At 37.7% G+C, this 19,921-nt stretch overlaps 1 protein-coding gene across 1 annotated transcript; it reads left to right on the top strand.

Moving 5' to 3' along the window:
* The first annotated feature begins 288 nt into the window (after positions 1-288).
* Positions 289-12,440, top strand: LOC126607699 (uncharacterized). Its single transcript, XM_050275402.1, has 3 exons — positions 289-714; positions 797-894; positions 12,279-12,440. The coding sequence occupies exons 1-3, from the start codon at positions 424-426 to the stop codon at positions 12,280-12,282; spliced, it is 393 nt and encodes a 130-aa protein (XP_050131359.1). The 5' UTR covers positions 289-423; the 3' UTR covers positions 12,283-12,440.
* Positions 12,441-19,921: the final 7,481 nt, after the last annotated feature.

Genomic DNA, 19,921 nt, shown 5'->3' with positions numbered 1-19,921 from the left:
CCAACTCGCCTCACGCGCCTTCTTTCTTCCAGCCGAAGGCCCACCCACGTGGGTTGGTCCCCTCTGCTGTCATGGTTACTATAGCCCAACGGCTACTTTTGTTCATCCAACGACCAATTTAATTGGACCGTTGGTTAATACAACGGTCCACGTTCAATTTTTTTTTTTTATATTTATATATTTATTGAATCTAACAGTTTAGATCGAATATAATCAAATCTAACGTTAAAAAAAAAAATCTAATGGTCCAAATTTACATCTAACAGCTAAAATAATTTTAAAAAATTATTTAACTTAAAATTCAACCAAAAACTCTATAAATACCTATGTATTTGTTCAAACATCCACACAAAACTCACTTTTCTCCTACAATTCTTCCAATTTTTCTTTCTACCATTTCTTCTCATTTCCAAAATTTTCAAGATGGCAAAAGAGCATGTTAGAGGTCGTAATTGGACCTTTGACGAAGATATTGCTTTATGTTTGGCATGGATTTCTGTTAGCGAAGATGGTGTCGTCAGCACCAATCAAAATAGAAAGGTTTTGTGGGGTAAAATCGTTGATAAGTTCCATGAAAACTCCAACGCCGGTCGAAGGGAAGTTGGTGGTGTTTATGATCAGTGGAAGATTATCAACAAAGCGTGCATTTTGTGGAATGGATGCTTGGAGAGAGCCATGGTTGACATGCCCAGTGGAAGGGGCACCTCAGAAATTGTGAGTTTCTTTGTTGATATTTTAGTTGTCATGTACATAATAGTATTTTGAAACTAATTGTTTTTATGTATTTGTTGCATAGGGTGACAAAGCAATGACAATTTACAAGACAAGAACTACACCAAAAAATCAAGCTTTTAAGTTGCATCATGCTTGGAACATCCTTAAGGATTGTCCGAGGTGGGGAACCGATGCGAATCAACAATGTGGAAGATTATTTCATAATGAATCCCTACCCCCAAATGATGTCAATGAAGGTGTGAATTTTGCCGACAATGAAGGTGTCAACCAAATGCGCCCAACTTCTTCTTTTCCAAGGCCCCCGGGTAGAGATAAGCAAAAGGAAGCAAAGAGAAAAGAGAAGTCCCAAGATTCGATACGTGCACAATTTGCTAACGAAATGGCAAGAATGAATGAAAACCAGTGCCGTCGGCAAGAAGAATTGGCCCAAATGCTTTTGGTCATGAAGGAACAAGGGGATAGGGAGCAAGAAAGGTACGAAACTAATTTGATAATGGAGGACCTCGACAAATACACTCCAGAGAGGAAGAAATACTTACGTGGTAAGCAAAAGGAAATTTTACGAAGGAATGCCACAAGGTGATATTTCAAGATGATGATTCATCTCAAGACTATCACCCAAGTCCATCACCAAGTCAAGATGGTGGATATCATTATTAAGTTTATGTAGTCTATGAGTTTTCGATTGTATTAAGTTTATGTGGTTTATTAATTGTCTTTTTTTTTTAAGTTTATATGGTTTATTAAATGTCGTTGGTATTAAGTTTATGTGGTTTATCATGATTTTCATGTATTGATTTAGTGATTTTTCAAAATTTATCGGAATTTAAATATTTTTAGGTTAAAATATTCATAAAATTAATTTAGGATAGTCTATATAATTTTTTTTTTAAAGTTAAGTTTAAAAAAAATAGCCTTAATTCATTCTTTGATAATCTGGGGTTAAAATTTTAGGCCAGAAAGGTTGGAGTAGAAAAGCTGTTTCTGAGCTAAAACTTAAATTTTATGTGCTAAATATTTTTTGGTTTTAGGTCACCATTGGAGATGGTCTTAGGCCAACTCCAACCCATGGCCTAAAACCTATTTTTCCCCTTCTATTCCCCCCAATCCGAATTCTAATTTGAACCTAAAACCTAAAAAAAAGCCAGAAACCGGTCTAGATTTAGCCCAAAAAATGGTGTGGGCCCTACCATTGCGAATGAAACCCAACGCTTGAGCGCCGACTCCCTCAGGAGACGCGCTCCACGCGGGCGGTGCGCCAAGAATGAGATCGGCATGGCCCCACCCATGTGGGCATGTCGGCCACTTGCACTAGAGAACCAACGGCTCTTTTTAATCCAACGACTTACATAAACAGGTAGTTGGTTGATCCAATGGCCTACATTCAAATTTTTTTATATTTATATATTTATTGAATCCAATGGTTGAAATCAAATATAATCAAATCTAACGGTAAAAAAAGAAGATATAACAACCCAAATATAAATCCAACGGCTAAAATAATTAAAAAAATTATTTGACTCAAAATTCACCCAAAAACTCTATAAATACCTATATATTTGTTCAAACATCCACACAAAACTCACTTTTCTCCTACAATTCTTCCCATTTTTCTTTCTACCATTTCTTCCCATTTCCAAATTTTTCAAGATGGGAAAATAGCATATTAAAGGTCGTAATTGGACCTTTAAGGAAGATGTTGTTTTATACTTGGCATGGGTTTCTATTAGCGAAAATGGTGTCGTTGGCACGAATCAAAATAAAAAGGTTTTGTGGGGTAATTGATAAGTTCAATGAAAACTCCAACACCAGCTGATGTGAAATTTAACTAGCACTCAAATTAAACCCTCTTATTGACAATTGTAGTAAAGATGTAAGTAGGGAACGTTCTAGGCCGAGGATTAGGAGGGATTGCTAATCTACTTAAACTGACTCAAAAACACTAAACTAGGCTTGAAAACACTAAAAACAGCAACAAACAATAAAAAAGACTCAATTCTAGACCTAACAAGTGATTTTGACGAAAATAAACTTAATTTGACTCCAAAGATTAAAAGAAAACAGAGTATGACTCAACTAACAAGACTTAATGAATTGGGGATTGTTTTTGACGATTTTAAAACTTAAAACAGAAACTTTGCATAAAACACTTTATAAAAACGAATTTAAAGTAAATTGAAAAGGGGGAAAGGCTAGCTAGATCGTCCTTCTCCACACATGACATAAGCATACAAACCAATTTCCAGTTATTATTCCTTTAGACTATGAATGACAACACCCCAAGTTAACCGTGATAGCACAAATTAACCATCAAATTTTCCTTAACTCATTGAATTGGACGGAATACGCATCGCAACCAAATTATCCTTATCAAGTTCCCTAACTATGAAAAGCATGATAGAAAGACACATCAAAGGTCATTAAGTTCTTGGAAAACCATAAGCATTGACGAGACATTCGTAACTATGAAAAACATGATACTCCTGCCAAGGATTTACTTAACACAATCATGACTAGTGACTTCCACTGCTTGTGAATATAAGTTCATAACAATTAGATGAAACTCCCTTATACTCTAGCATCAAATTCATGCATGCAAATTAAGTATCAACCCTCAATCAACATACATAAACAAGTTTTGATAACTCAGATAAGCAAATCACATTCAAGACTCAAGAAACAATAACTGGATGTAATCAATTCATATAAAACATATAATCATGGCTTCGAATTCACCTCCAACTATAAAGAAATTAGTTCCTCATGTTCGCAATTAAACAAAGACAATTAAATTTAAACATTGAAACAACGGATAGAATACACCTATAAACGCTCCAACAATCCAACGTCTTGAATGGCAAGCACAGCTCCAGGGGTCTCCTCTCCTATCTCCTTGCAAAGCTGCGGCACAATGGGATGAATGTGTATGAGGGATGTATGGGACGAAATTGTGATGGAAGGTGGGTAGAAATATATAGGGGGTGGTTTCTGAGTGTTGTGTCACTTTATATTTATAGGGAGAATGTAAGGCACGGCTAGGGTGAGTAGGAAGAGAATTAGGACTCCAAATCATCAAGGAATAAGGAGTATTTAATTTCAGATTCCAGAGAGGAAAAGGATTGGTCTTTGCAGTAGGAAATATGACTTCTAGAAAGGCTAGGTGGGGCTGATTTGTAGGAGAAGGGATAGGGCTTCTAGAAATATGTTTTTATGTGTCGAAGTCTGAAAAGAACTCCCCCTTGTAGCTGTAATTAAGGTATGATAAGATTAGGATATGATAGGTTAAGATAAGGTTAGTTTGGATAAGATAAGGTTGGATAAGGTTTTGGATAATGTTCATCCATTTTAGCTGATTCCTTATCTTCTTTGTCTTGAATTTATTTTCTTCATCTTTTCAGCACATTTCCTAGCCTCTTGAACTTCAAAAACGTCCATCCACCTTGCTCCATGCATGTGCTATCCATTCTTGGCCCAAAAATGCTCCAAAATGCTCCAAATTGCACTTTCTTGCCAACTTTGTCATTTGGACCTACAAACACACGAAAATAGCTCAAAACACTATAATAAGTAGAAACTAACAACATAAATGCAAGAAAACAAGCTAACTAAGTCGCATAAATATGTTCCTATCAAATTCCCCCACACTTAGCTTTTGCTAGTCCTCGAGCAAAACGAAACAAACAAAACATAACCTGGACCTTCCAATGTTTGCCTCAGGAAGTTCCAATGAAACATGACACATTAAAAATCACTACTCCCACAGATTTTAGCCATTCTTACCCTCGAGCACACACTTAATCGTAGTCACCACTCACTAGCTCGCATTTAATAAATTAAAACAACATTTTGAATGTAGTAACAGGCCTTAGAGAATTCCCTCAATTCCTCACCGGATATACACTCTATTTTCACATAGATTTTCTAACTACACTCCCTATACTAGGTATATGTGAGAAGATTGATGTAAACATGTAGACTAGCCACTCACATATGTTATAATCAAAGAAAGCACTTTCTGGAATTATTAATACATGTATAAATATGATCTCATGAATGGAATGCCACTACTTAGACGCGAGAACCAGGGATACCATATGCTCATACCAATCCTAAACTCCATAGATTGAAACACATGACAACCAAAATAGAAGTCTAAGGGTTGTAACAGGGCTAGGGGTATTGGCTAACAAAGAAAGGTAAAGGATAAACAAAGGTTCTTAAAGCAATAGTAAGCAAAGTAATGAAATTGACATTTAGAATTCACTTTTGAATGCAGCAACCAACTTTGAACACAAAGGGGTGGATTTATACAACTTTTAGGGCCAGATTCAAACTTTTTGGACCATTTCTTCAACAACCAATACTTGTGAGTTCATTCTCACTTATTTCTCCATTCTTTTTCTTCTTCTTTTTTTCTTTCTTTGTTTTCCACGTTTTTTTTCTTTTTCTTTCTTTCTTTCTTTTGTTGGAAATAACCTTCCCCCACACTTGTTTTCTGCATAATGTTGATCAAAATGAATTCCCTCTAAGTCATACTCTACTATACTTATGTATAGTCCTATTCTAGGCTAGGTAAGGATAATGTGGCTAACAAAGAAAATAGGCTAAATACGGCTCAAAGGGGTTAAATATTATGCACTCAATTTTAAGCTTTGAATAAAACAACTTCATCTTATTATATGTTATGCACTCAATTTTAAGCTTTGAATGAAACGGGCATGAGTTCTAGTATTTGGAACTAAAATGATGAAACGCATTCTAAGTAGCAACCAAGCAAAGAATAATGAGATCATGCAACGACTTTAGAAAACAACAAATCACAGATTAATAACTCTCCAAAAAAAGGTTTAGGCTCAAGTCTCTTAGGGTTGTAGTGTTAGTTTGAGTTCCTTCCTTCAAGCATGTTACAAAAACTGATTTTTTTCCTTTGTGATTACATGTGAATTCGTTAATGACAACTACAACCAAGTATTAACCAAAGAGCATATCAAACTTCCACCCATGTTTGTAACTTTCTTTAACAGTCATGCAATTAAAAATCAAATCCTCATCATTGTGTTGGAAGGTACCTTAAAACACAAACAAACACACAAAAACGACTCTATAATGACTCTTTTGGGTTTTTCAAAACGTTTTCTAATTTTTTCTTCTTCAAATTTTCGTATTTTTCTGTCAAAACACACTAAAACACTTCAAAACACACTAAAAACACTTAAAAACAGTGAAAAACAACTCTAGTGGTGCTAGGTGGTAAAATCCCACAAAAATTCATGCAAAAACACTTTGTTTACCCCCCACCACACTTAAACCAAACATTGTCCTCAATGTTTCAAACAAAAACTAACACGCAAGCAAACAAACAACACAACTAACAATCACGACAAGCATGGCAAAGTAAAAGCAATAAAGAGTACAGTTTAAGAATGCAAATCTGGTTATGGAGTTGGAGCTTCCTAGGTTTTCTTTATTTGAACGCATGGGTTACCTCCCAAGAAGCGCCTGCTTTAACGTCTTCCAGCCGGACGATACCTCTTTTTAAGTTTTATTGGAACCCGTGGCATGAAGGGGTATTTCCTCCATAACCTGCCCCTCGAAACACTTCATACTTTGGATCTTTGAATGGAAAAGGATAGTGATCCTTCCTGATTGTGGTGTTTTGCTTCTTTAAGTCAACGTGAACTCTCCCACCACCTTGAATTTGATTAGGTACCTGCATCAAAGGAGGTAACAACCTATTAGTTGAAATGGGAATGGGAATTGGAATATGTGGCTCACCAATGTGCTGTGATGAAGTGGCAGCACAGTCAACAGATGCACAAGGGTTGCTCTTGGCCAGATTTGATGGTTTGAGGGTTGGGGCATATTCCTTGTGCTCCACTCCAATTCCCTCTTCATTGGTGGTTCTAGATACATCCTTCATGATTGGTGTTGAACGTTTCTACCCTACATTTCTAATTACATCAATGGCAAAACAAGAACAAACATCATTAGGATTCTCAATAGATTCAGAAACTTTAAAGTTAATCATATCACCACCAAACTCCATAGTTAAGGCTCCCTTGGCCACATCAATCTTGGTGTGGGCTGTTTTCATGAAAGGTCGTCCAAGTAGGATTGGTGATGGTAGAGAGTGGCCTGAGTCCTCCATGTCAAGCATGTAGAAATCTGCAGGAAAAATCAAGTGGTCTACCTGCACCAAAACATCTTCCAACATTCCTTTCGGGTATGCATTAGATCGATCGGCTAATTGAATAATAACACTATCATTTTTAAGCTCTCCTAGATTCATAGATGCATAAACAGAATATGGCATGACATTAATTGATGCACCTAAATCTAGCATAGCATGTTTAAACCTTGTATTACCAATTACACAAGGGATAGTGAAACTACCTGGATCTTTGCATTTAGGTGGCAGCTTTCTTTGCAACATTGCAGAGACATTCTCACTTACATGTACCACCTCATTCTCTGAAATCCGTTTCCTTGTTGTACAAAGCTTCTTCAAAAACTTAGTGTACTTCTGGATTTACTTTATAACATCAAGGAGCGGGATATTGACATGCACCTTCCTAAACGTCTCCAAAATGTCTTTTTCATCCTCTTTGTTCCTGGCTTGCATAAATCTGCTAGGAAAAGGTACATTTGGTGGAATAACATTAGAAGGAATTGAATTTGAACTTGTTTGTTTTGGACGGCATAGAGGGCTTAGGAGGCTGCGGCAAGGGTTGTTCTACCCTTGTCGTGGATTTATCCAATGTTTCCTCTTCTTGCTGCAATTTTTCATCCTCCTCTTGGCTAGATTTTGACATTTTGGGGTTGGTTCCAACCTCCTTGCCACTTCTCAATATGATAGCGTTGGCGGTTTCAAATCTTTCCTTCGGATTCACAACGGTTGAACTAGGAAGTTTGCCTTGTTCTCTAAACTGCCTAAGGAACTCTAAAATCTGCCCTATTTGCTTCTTCATGTCACTTATCTCTTTGTCTTGGTTTGCTATTCAATTATTTTGATTTTGTAATCCCTGCAATACAGAAGTTAGTAATTGAATAGCTTGATCATTATCCATGGACATACTTGAATTCGATTGGAATTGTTGTGGGGGAGGTTGTGGTGGCTATAGAGGTCTTGAATAGATGATGCGTAAAATAACTAAACACACAAATTAAACCCTCTTTTTATCAATTGTAGTAAAGTATGTAAGTAGGGATCGTTCTAGGCCGGGGATTAGGAGGGATTGCTAATCTATTCTAAATTAATTTAAAAATATTAAACAAGACTCAAGGACACAAAACTAGGCTAAAAACTCTAATAACTCGAAACACACTTAGAATGACTCAAAATAATGAAAACAATCAAATTAGACACTAGGAATTGAAATGGACGGAAATTGAATTAAAAGACTAACAACAATGAAAACTAACTAAATAATATAATTTAATAATGGGGGGGGGGTTTGGTTTTGACGAGAAGTAAATTAAACTTAAACAAATTACAGAATTGACAAAAGCATGAAATTAAGGTGAAAGGATAGGTGACGGACTAGCTAGAGGGTTCTTCTCCACACATGACACATATGCAACCTAAATTGATTTTCAGTTGTTCTTTCAATAAATTGTAAATCTCAACGCCCCAAATTAACCGTGAATTGCACTAATTAACCCTCAGTTTTTCCACAAGTTATTGGGTTGGATGATTGCATACGACAACCCAAAACATTCCCTACAAGTTCCCTACATGAATTGCATAACAGAGATACAAGCAAGAATCATTAAGTTCTATGAAAAACATAAGCATTGACGAGGCACTCGTTACTATGATTTGCATGAAACTTATGCCAAGAATTTACTTAACGTGATTGTGACTAGCAACCTTCACTACTTGTGAATATAAGTTCATAACGATTAGGTGAAACTCCCTTATATTCTAGCGTCAAATTCATGCATGTAAATTAAGTATGCATTCTTAATCGACATACAAAAATAAGCTATCAATCAAGCAGTTAAGCAAATTAAATCACAACTCAGAAATCACAACTGAAGGTAATCAATTCATATTACAAATATATTCATGGCTTTGAATTAACCTCTAGCCAAAATAAATTTAGTTACACATTATTAAAACAGAAATAAAATATAAGTTTGGAAAGATTTAACCGAGAGAGAAGGCAGCTTGCTGCTTCTATCTGTCCGTGCCTTTTCTCCGTTCTTTCTATTTTCTTCTCACGTCTGACTGCTCTCTCCCCCTCACTACTCTCCGATTGTCCTCTCTCTTCTTCTGCCGTGTCAGTCTCTCTGCTTCTCTGCCGTGTCAGTCTCTCTGCTTCTCTGCCGTGTCAGTCTCCCTGCTTCTCAGCTGCTTCTGTGCTCTTTTCTTTTTATTTTTCCCGCACAGTCTCGCCCTCTCTCCCGTTCTGTTTCTCCCCTCTCTCCCCCTCGGTTTCTTCTGGTCACCCCGCTGTCTCCTTCAGTCTTTTTTTCCACTTGTCCCCTTTATTTCTATTTTATTCTTTTCTTTTCAAACCACCCTCCACTGCTTCTTATCCCGCACTCTTCTCTTTTTCTTTTCTTTTATTCTTCCATTAGTCCCTGCCATCCACTTCCTTTTATTTTCTGTTTTTAGTTTTCCGCTTGCTGTCATGCATTCCATTCTTCTTTTCCATCATTCCCATGTCTCCCACTTATTTATTTTCTTATTCTTCTTTCTCCGCACAGTCCGCAAGTCTCTCCCTTTCCTCTTTTATTATTCAATTTCTTGATAGTCCACTTCCTTCCTTTGTTTAATGCCGTGTTGCACTCTGTCTTTTCTCTATTCTTTTCTGCCCATTTTGTTTGAAATTAATCCTACAATACAATTAATTGTACATTAACACAAGGTAAGGTACATTGCTACAATTTTAACATAAAAACATCACAAAAACTTTAGAAATGGATGGTATAAATGCATGAAATATATGAGTGATCAATAGAACTCCTCAGATTGCTGCCAATATTCATCTTGTTGAAATTGTTGAGGTTCCCTCCACATAAAATTTGAATAATCTATCCAATATGAATTGTAAGTGTTGGAAAACAGGTTGTTCCTTGATTGATTATGGCCTTGATAACCCAAGGCACCTCCATTCTCCGTTAATTGAGGACATTGATGAGTTTGATATCCTTGCCTATATGACACGACACATGTAGGGACACTTTTCATTGTCGTCCTTTAGATATACTACGACAACTGAGAAGTAAGATTCGTTATTTGAGCTTGAATATTAGCAATTGCCATGTCTTGCTTCTATAGTACCTGAAATCAAAGAAAGAAAACTAAATCAAATATCAAAAGTAAAAATAAAAAAAAAAAAAGGTGATTAGCAATTTTACTAATCCTCGGTATCGGTGCCCAAATTTGATGTGAAATTTAACTAGCACTCAAATTAAACCCTCTTATTGACAATTGTAGTAAAGATGTAAGTAGGGATCGTTCTAGGCCGACGATTAGGAGGGATTTCTAATCTACTTAAACTGACTCAAAAACACCAAACTAGGCTTGAAAACACTACATTAGACTCTATAGACTCAAAACTGACTCAAAACACTAAAAACAGCAACAAACAATAAAAAAGACTCAATTCTAGACCTAACAAGTGATTTTGACGAAAATAAACTTAATTTGACTCAAAAGATTAAAAGAAAACAGATTATGACACAACTAACAAGACTTAATGAATGGGGGATTGTTTTTGACGAATTTAAAACTTAAAACAGAAACTTTGCATAAAACACTTTATAAAAACGAATTTAAAGTAAATTGAAAAGGGTGAAAAGCTAGTTAGAGGGTCCTTCTCCACACATGACATATGCATACAAACCAATTTCCAGTTATTATTCCTTTAGACTATTAATGACAACACCCCAAGTTAACCGTGATAGCACAAATTAACCATCAGATTTTCCTTAACTCATTGAATTGGATGGAATACGCATTGCAACCAAATTATCCTTATCAAGTTCTCTAACTATGAAAAGCATGATAGAAAGACACATCAAAGGTCATTAAGTTCTTTGAAAACCATAAGCATTGACGAGGCATTCATAACTATGAAAAGCATGATACTCCTGCCAAGGATTTACTTAACACAATCATGACTAGTGACTTCCACTACTTGTGAATATAAGTTCATAACAATTAGGTGAAACTCCCTTATACTCTAGCATCAAAATCATGCATGCAAATTAAGTATCAACCCTCAATCAACATAAATAAACAAGTTTTGATAACTCAAATAAGCAAATCACATTCAAGACTCAAGAAACAATAACTGGATGTAATCAATTCATATAAAACATATAATCATGGCTTCGAATTCACCTCCAACTATAAAGAAATTAGTTCCTCATGTTCGCAATTAAACAAAGACAATTAAATTTAAACATTGAAACAACGGATAGAATACACCTATAAACGCTCCAACAATCCAACTTCTTGAATGGCAAGCACGGCTCCAGGGGTCTCCTCTCCTATCTCCTTGCAAAGCTACGGCACAATGGGATGAATGTGTATGAGGGATGTATGGGACGAAATTGTGATGGAAGGTGGGTAGAAATATATGGGGGGTGGTTTCTGAGTGCTACGTCACTTTATATTTATAGGGAGAATGTAAGAGTTGGAAGAGAATTAGGACTCCAAATCATCAAGGAATAAGGAGTATTTAATTTCAGATTCCAGAGAGGAAAAGGATTGGTCTTTGCAGTAGGAAATATGACTTCTAGAAAGGCTAGGTGCGGCTGATTTGTAGGAGAAGGGATAGGGCTTCTAGAAATAGGTTTTTATGTGTCCAAATCTGAAAAGAACTCCCCCTTGCAGCTGGAATCAAGGTATGATAAGATTAGGATATGATAACATGAGATAAGGTTAGTTTGGATAAGATAAGGGTGGATAAGGTTTTGGATAATGTTCATCCATTTTAGCTGATTCCTTATCTTCTTTGTCTTGAATTATTTTCTTCATCTTTTCAGCACATTCCTAGCCTCTTGAAATTCAAAAACGTCCATCCACCTTGCTCCATGCATGTGCTATCCATTCTTGGCCCAAAACTGCTCCAAAATGCTCCAAATTGCACTTTCTTGTCAACTTTGTCATTTGGACCTACAAACACACGAAAATAGCTCAAAACACTATAATAAGTAGAAACTAACAACATAAATGCAAGAAAACAAGCTAACTAAGTCGCATAAATATGCTCGTATCACCAGCTGAAAGGAAGGTGGTGGTGTTTACGATCAGTGGATGGTTATCAACAAAGCGTGCACTTTATGGAAGGGAAGTTTGGAGAGAGCCGTGGTTGACATGGCTAGTGGAAGGAGCGCCACATAAGTTGTGAGTTTCTTTGTTGATATTTTATTTGTCATGTACATAATATTATTTTGCAACTAATTGTTTTTCTATATTTCTTGCATATGGTGACAAAGTAATGGCAATTTACAAGACAAGAACTACACCAAAAAAATCAAGCTTTTAAGTTTCATCATGCTTGGAACGTCCTCAAGGATTTTCTGAGGTAGGGAACTGATGCGGACCAACAATGGGGAAGATTATTTCATAGTGAAGCTGCACATACAAATGATGTCAATGAAGGTGTTGATGAATTGACCCCAACTTCTTCTTTTGCAAGGCCCTCGGGAAGAGATAAGCAAAAGGAAGCAAAGAGAAAAAGGAAGTCTAAAGATCTGATTAGTGCACAAATTGTTACCAGATTTGCAAGATTGACCGAAAGCCATAGCTCTTGGGAGGAAGAAGCAGCCCGAATACATTTGGCCATTATGCACGAAAGGGATAGGGAGCAAGAAGGGTTCGAATGTAATTTCATGATGGAGGACCTCAACAAATACAATCTAGAGAGAAAGAAGTTCTTATGTGATAAGCAAAAGGAAATTTTGCGAAGGCATGCCACAAGGAGTATGTTTCAAGATGATGATTCATCTCAAGGCTATATCCCAAGTCCACCACCAAGTTAAGATGGTGGATATCATTATTAAGTTTATTAAGTTTATGAATTATCGATTGTATTAAGTTTAAGTGGTTTATGGGGTTTATTAATTGTCGCTTGTATTAAGTTTATGACTTATTAATTATCGTGTGTATTACATTTATGGCTTATTAATTATTGTTTCTATTAATCTAGATGCCTTTAATAATTATTGTACTTATTGTTGCACACTTTGATGTACAATAGATGCCTTCAATAATTTTGACAATGTACTAGACAAAAGACTTGTCACAAGAAGACACTTCAATTTATTACTAGAAACTACCAACATAGTACACTTAAAATTATTACATAACTTTAACAACATAGCACACTTAAATTTAACACAAGAACACATTAATACACCAACATAGCACATTAATACACCAACACTAACACATTAATACACTTAAGATTATCCATCATCAACGTTCTCCTTCTCGACGCCATATATGCTCAACCAAATCCTTGCAGAGTGTGTCATGACCTTGAGAAGCTTGAATTCTATTTAAACATCTCATTTACTCACTAAGTGTGACCCTATCTTGTTGGGTCTCGTATGTAGTTGCAGCGAGATATTCAACATCTCTTGACATAGCTCTTGCATATGTTGGTTGGTCATCATCCACATCATCGTCAAAATCTTCTTCAATTTCTACGTACTCATCTTCCATAATCATGTTACGCAAAATTATGCACGTCATGATGATTGAATGGAGATCTTGACACGCCCAACCCCTTCTCCAAACACCAAGGTAGGGATGTGCTGGCCGACACTTGAATGTGACGAAGCCATAGTAGGATGCATGAGAACTAAAACAATTAGCCAACATAAATAAAACTTGTAAATTTGACTATAGTGAATATGTAATTGAAGAATGTGTTCAGAGCATACAACTAAACCAAGACACTAGAAAGGAAATAATATAAAATTGAATGAACAAAAGAATGGGTCTTACACCGAGAGTACTCGAAGATGCCAATGTGGAAGTGCCTTGACGCTGGCATTGTACGCCTCAATTCTAAGTCCTCTCGGTGTAAGTAATACTGAAACAATTATTCATCAACGTACTAACCCCCAAAGTTTTAGAAAACTCGTATAGCATAATAAGTAATAGGTTTTTCGAAAACCCTAGCATGCCATAAAACCTTCAATAAAACATATATCGTATATAGTGTGCTAAGTAGTGGTATCATTATTGCTCGAAGGCAAGTCATTCGCCCATAGGCCGATCATACACCCGTAGGCAGAACATATGCCCGTAGGCAGAATATACGCCCGTAAGTAGAACATAGTGACCACTAGATAAGCACAAAAGTCATTGAACATAAATCTTTCTAGAATATAAGTATATATACATCTCAACGGAGCTCAGTACCTCAAACATCATATCTTAAATCATCATCATAGTATATAGTCATCCATCATATATACCACAAAGAAAGTAAATTCGATAAAGCATGAAATATCATAAAGCGTAAAACCAATTTACTCATAAACGTTTCATAAAACGTAGCCATTAAATCATGATTTCATGTATTCATTTCTAATAGTAAAATATGCATTTTGGAAGGGGCCCACTCACAGATACTCTGTTGTCGAAAAGCCGTTTGAAATAGGAAGGACAGAAATGCCGTTAACAAACGCACCTAAGCACATAAAGGGTCTAATTAATAAAACTCTACCATAACAATTGAATTTATGGAAACGAACGTCATAAACGGATTCAAGACGTCAAAAAACCAAAAGGGGGACCTCGAGTACCCCCACGCGCCATTTTGGGTCACCGGAAAGTTCACCAAAAAAGTTGCCAGCACCGCCGTGGACGACGGTGAAGCACAGTACCTCTGGTGGAGGCGCGTGTGCTCCACGTGCTGTCCAGGACAGAGGCCCACATGCCACCCATGACCTAGCCAGGGCTCTGGGAATCCGATTAGGTTTGGGTTGGATCCGGGTCTGGGCTGAGGATTTGGGCCGCAAGGTTAGACCTGGGCTTGGTTCTCAGTTGGGCTTGGGTTTAGTTATAGGCTGGGTTTAACAAATGGGTTTGGACCTAAGTTCATTGGGCTGAAGGCCTACCAGGTCGGGTTGACCTGATTTTAAAGTGGTTTCGATGGAAAAAGAGGCCGAAGCTTCCCGAGCTTCGTTCAACTCCGATTCTCCACCCTAGCATGCGATCTACCTACCAAAATGAAGACCACCAAGAGTAGATTAGGATTTTACCAATTTTAGGTTTAGCCGTGGTTGGAAAGTGGCCGGGAATTGGCTTGAAGCTGTCAGACCTTGTCGGAGAGGTGGATGTGTTAGGTTCCAGATAGGTATCTCTGTGCTTCATAGAGGATGACGGAGAGAAATTAAGCCCATCACGGTGGTGGTGGTGTCGTCGTTCATCGTGGTACTTTGGGTGGGTGTGTTTGTGTGTGTGTTGGTCTTCGGGGAAGGGAGGATGCAACAAGGGAGGGAGAGAGAGAGAAGAGAGAAAATGAAGGAGAGAAGGAGAGTGACAGAGTGATAGAGTAAGTCACGAAGAGGGAAGAAGATAAAGGAGAATGGGTCGGGGGATAACCCAAAAGCAAGTGGCCCCACAGGGCACACAAAACAAGGCCCAAAAGAAATCCTATTTCAAAATATCCCATTTTTTATGAAATTACATAAATGCCCTTTTGTTTCAAAATGCTCCGAGACAGATTGTTACAATCTACCCCCGTTAAGAAAATTTCGGGACAAAATTTGAAATAACTTGCTATACTAAAAATACTTGAAAATAGGAAGAAGAAAAAGAAGAAAAAAATATATATATACACACACACAAAAGAAATCAAGTCAGAGCGGTTGCGTAAAAGGGAAAATGCCACCCCGTCGCAATCGGGTTACAATGATTCCATCTTTTCATGCCTCCAGGCTCACACCTTCTTCCTCCATCAGTGTATTTAATATATGATAACATCAAAATAGATATGTAATGACATAGAGGTCGAAAACTCGTTATGAACTTAAAACTGAAAATGGAAGAAACTTCCCCCAAAACATTTGTAACGTTAGAAAACACATATATAACTATAATAAGGTAACTTAAAATACTTGTGCTGAAAATCCAAACCGAAAATGAAAGTGGGTCTCACCCAAGCATACGTAACGTCACGTACTACGAAAAAAGGTGTGTGTGTGTGTTTGGGTCGAGTCCCAACAATAACTAATCAGTAACTACTACCGTAGACATGTCAATCTGCCCATTTGCTTAACAAACCCAATGAATAAGCCATCGATATCACAGTTGGCCGCCTGCGATATTGACCACACATTGTTGTCTCAATAAGCAAGCAATGATTTCCTAAGGGTGCACAATTTCCCACATCGTAAATTCGATCCTCCGAATACAATTTTGCAAAACTCATCTGTCAACCAATGTTGCCTATAGAAACTCTCGTACCGTGTTGCAAAAAGTGCCATACCCAAACCTAACAAAATGAAAATTGTCGTTGTAACAACTTCATCCAACACCAAGCACCTCATCCTCCTAAGTTCTTCTAAATATGACCAACTACTCCAATGTTTTGCCAACAAAGAGCCCGTTGAAAAATGTACATTAGGATTCAAGAGAAGTGGCTATCGTTAATAACAAACCCAAGAGCTCAAGCCAAGCAAGCAAAAAACGAGAAGTCACCTCCCCCAATAAGCAGTATCTATTGGGAGTTGTTGTAGTGCTCAATCCACCTCTCCATTTTTGCTTAGTTGCAGATTTCTAGTCAAACAAGGTCAATATTTGTGGAAAGAAGAAGGACTCGCAAGTGATCAACCTAAAAAAAAAAGAAAAAACCATGAGAGCACACACCTTTCGAGAGAAGTGCAAATTCTAAATGTGCTAAAGCCACAAAACTAGTGAACACAACACGTCCTCCAAGGTCTAGATAGTTTGCTTAGACTGTCTAAATGTCTGGGAATGAAATGTGGTACCCATAGGCTTCAAGAAAAACTTCACAAAACTTAGGAGTGGAACGCGCAACACGGTGAGGTACAAAAATGATGGCATACCCCAAAACCGAAAAGGTGGAACACACAGCCAAGTAAGCTGATTCAATGAAAATTTCCCTCAAATTTAGCCAGCGGCTATTTAGAGAAGGCTAAAAGAACACTTAAGAATTTAAGGGTCAAAACAACTCCAAGGATATTTCGCATTTCACAACACCTTGTGAAGATTTTCAATTTCCAATAGTCACAACCCCTTTTTGGAAATTGATGAGAATATTGTCTATTATCGAAGAGTCTCCCAAGAAAAGTATTTAATCTAAACGAAGTCAATGCTAAAAGAATTTGGTGTAAAGCTAATTGTCGATGGTTAGGGGACTTGACTTCGTTGTTGGAGTAAGCAAGAAGGTTATCGATAGAATAATCGCCAAGATTTGTTTTAAAGATCCACACGAATTTCCTTAACAGGAATGAGTACGAGAACATTGATTCGATCCCACCAACTATCACTTACTAAACTTCGTAACAACTAGCTCTTACTCGCTTCCTCCAACACGTACTTCGAATGTTCCGAGCAATTTCCATATAGATATGACTCTGCCGGTCATTCCTAAGGAATGCATGTCACAGAGTAACGTCACCATTTCGGGTCTCCAAACTCTAACCACTTAAATTTTTCCGTTTCAACGTAGATATGACTTTGCTTGCAATTCCTAGGGAACACATGTTGCAGAGTATCAATCCGATGTTGAAAGTCGTCCGACAATCCATCATGTCATTGATGAGGCACAATCCCAACACGAAATTTCTTCTTCTTAAATAGGATGTGACTATTCACGCAAAATGAAGGTTGCACAACTATGTCAAAAGACAACAAATCCAAAAGTTGTGACATCCAAATCATATCATGACTAACACACTACTAGAGTACGATATGAGCCTATGTATGCTTTGAACAAACCATGCTCTGATACCATTGACACGCCCGACCCCGATATTCTCCAAACACCAAGGTATGCATGTGCTGGCCAACACCCGAAGGTGAGGAAGCCATATTATGATGCATGAGAACTAAAACAATTAGCTCACATAAATAAAAATTGTAAATTTGACTATAGTGAATATGCAATTAAGAAATGTGTTTAAAGCATAGAACTAAACCGAGACACTAGAAAAGAAATAATATAAAATTGAATGAACAAAGGAATGGGTCCTAGCATGCCATAAAATCTTCAATAAAATATATATCGTATATAGTGTGCTAAATAGTGGTATCAGTATTGCTTGAAGGTAGGTCATTCGCCCATAGAAAGATCATACACCCGTAGGCAGAATATATGCCCGTAGGCAAAATATATGCCCATAGGCAAAACATACGCCCGCAGGCAGAACATAATGACCACTAGATAAGCACAAAAATCATTGAACATAATCTTTCCAGAATATAAGTATATATATATACATCTCAATGAAGCTCAGAAGCTCGGACATCATATCTTAAATCATCTTCATAGTATATAGTATCCATCATATATGCTACAAAGAAAGTAAATTTGATAAAACATGAAATATCATAAAGCGTAAAACCAATTTACTCATAAACGTTTCATAAAATGTAGCCATTAAATCATGCTTTCATGTATGCATTTCTAATGGTAAAATATGCATTTTGGAAGGGGTCTACTCACAAATACTTTGTCGTCGAAGAGCCGTTCAAAATAGGAATGACGGAAACGCCGCTAACACACACACCTAAGCACATAAAGGGTCCAATTAATAAAACTCTACCATAACGATTGAATTTCAGGAAACAAACGTCATAAACGGATTAAGGACGTCGAAAAACATAAGGGGACCTCGGGTACCCCCATGCGCCGCTACGCGCCATTTTAGGTCTCCAAAAAGTTCATCGGAAAAGTCGCCGACGCTACCATGGATGGCTACGTAGCACAGTACCTCTGGTGGAGGTGTGTGTGCTTTACGCGCCACCCACATGCTGGCCAGGGCTCTAGGATTCATCTGGGTTGGGGCCTAATCCGGGTCTGGGTCGAGGATTTGGGTCATAAGGTTAGGCTTGGGCAACTGGACTCGGGCCTGGTTCTCAGTTAGTCTTAGGTTTAGTTATGGGCTGGCTTAAGGGTTTTTAGGCTAGGTTTAACAAATGGGTTTGGACTTGGGTTCATTGGGCCGAATGCTAGGGTTTGCACAACCCAAAAGCCTGAGTTCAATGGGTTACTAGGTCCGGTCAACCTGGTTTCGACGAAAAAATGGGCTGAGCTTCCCGAGCTCCGTTCAACTTCGATTCCTTACCCTAGCATGTGATCTACCCACCAAAATAAAGACCACCAAAAGTAATTTATGATTTTACCAATTTCAGGTCCAGCCGTGGCTGAAAAGTTGCCAGGAATTGGCTCGAAGCCATTGGACCTTGCCCGAAAGGTTGGTGTGCTGGGTTCTAGATGGGTGTCTCTATGCTTCACAGATGAGGAGGGAGAGGGAGGAAGCACATCATGGTGGTGGTGGTGTCGTCGTCGTCATTCATCGTGGTACTTTGGGTGGGTGTGTATCTATGTGTGTTGGTCTTTGAAGAAGGAAAGATGTAGCGAATGAAGGAGAGAGAGAGAAGAGAGAAAGTGAGGGAAAAAAGAAGAGTGAGAGAGTGAGTCATGAGGTGGGAAGAGGAGAAAGAAGAGTGAGCCGAGGGACAACCCACAAGCAAGTGGCCCCACAGGGCACACAAAATAAAGCCCGAAAGAAATCCTATTTCAAAATATCCCATTTTTCATGAATTTACAGAAATGCCCTTTTGTTTTGAAAAGTTTCGGGACGAGTTGTTATAGGTCTTCCACATTCGACAATCACGCAGCCCCTCTAACAATGGTCCATCAAGCATGTAGGATCTCGAATGCTCTCTCCACATCCTTCTTATAAGACTCTTGTTTCTGCAAAAATAATTTCTTTTTCGCACTATCGAGATGAGAATAACTTTTCATAAAGGTAGACCAACTAGGATAAATACCATCAATTAAGTAGTAACCTAGCTCATGCCTATTACCATTTACCTTGTACCTCCATTTTGGTGCCCATCCATTGACAACATCATCGAATAAAGGAGAAGACCAAAGAACGTTGATATCATTGTTTGACCTGGGAGTGCCAAAGATTGCATGCCAAATCCATATGTCGTCAGACGCCACAGCCTCAAGCA

Source organism: Malus sylvestris, chromosome 16 (assembly GCF_916048215.2).
Source record: "Malus sylvestris chromosome 16, drMalSylv7.2, whole genome shotgun sequence".
In the NCBI taxonomy this organism is placed as follows: domain Eukaryota; kingdom Viridiplantae; phylum Streptophyta; class Magnoliopsida; order Rosales; family Rosaceae; genus Malus; species Malus sylvestris.
The sequence above is the reverse complement of the archived record's forward strand: the minus strand, read 5'-3'. Positions and strand labels throughout refer to the sequence as shown.

Excerpts from the sequence above, each read along its gene's own strand:
- LOC126607699 (XM_050275402.1), top strand. The coding sequence starts at position 424 with ATGGCAAAAGAGCATGTTAGAGGTCGTAATTGGACCTTTGACGAAGAT. Across the intron at positions 715-796 it reads GAAGGGGCACCTCAGAAATT|GGTGACAAAGCAATGACAAT; the intron begins GTGAGTTTCTTT and ends TTTGTTGCATAG.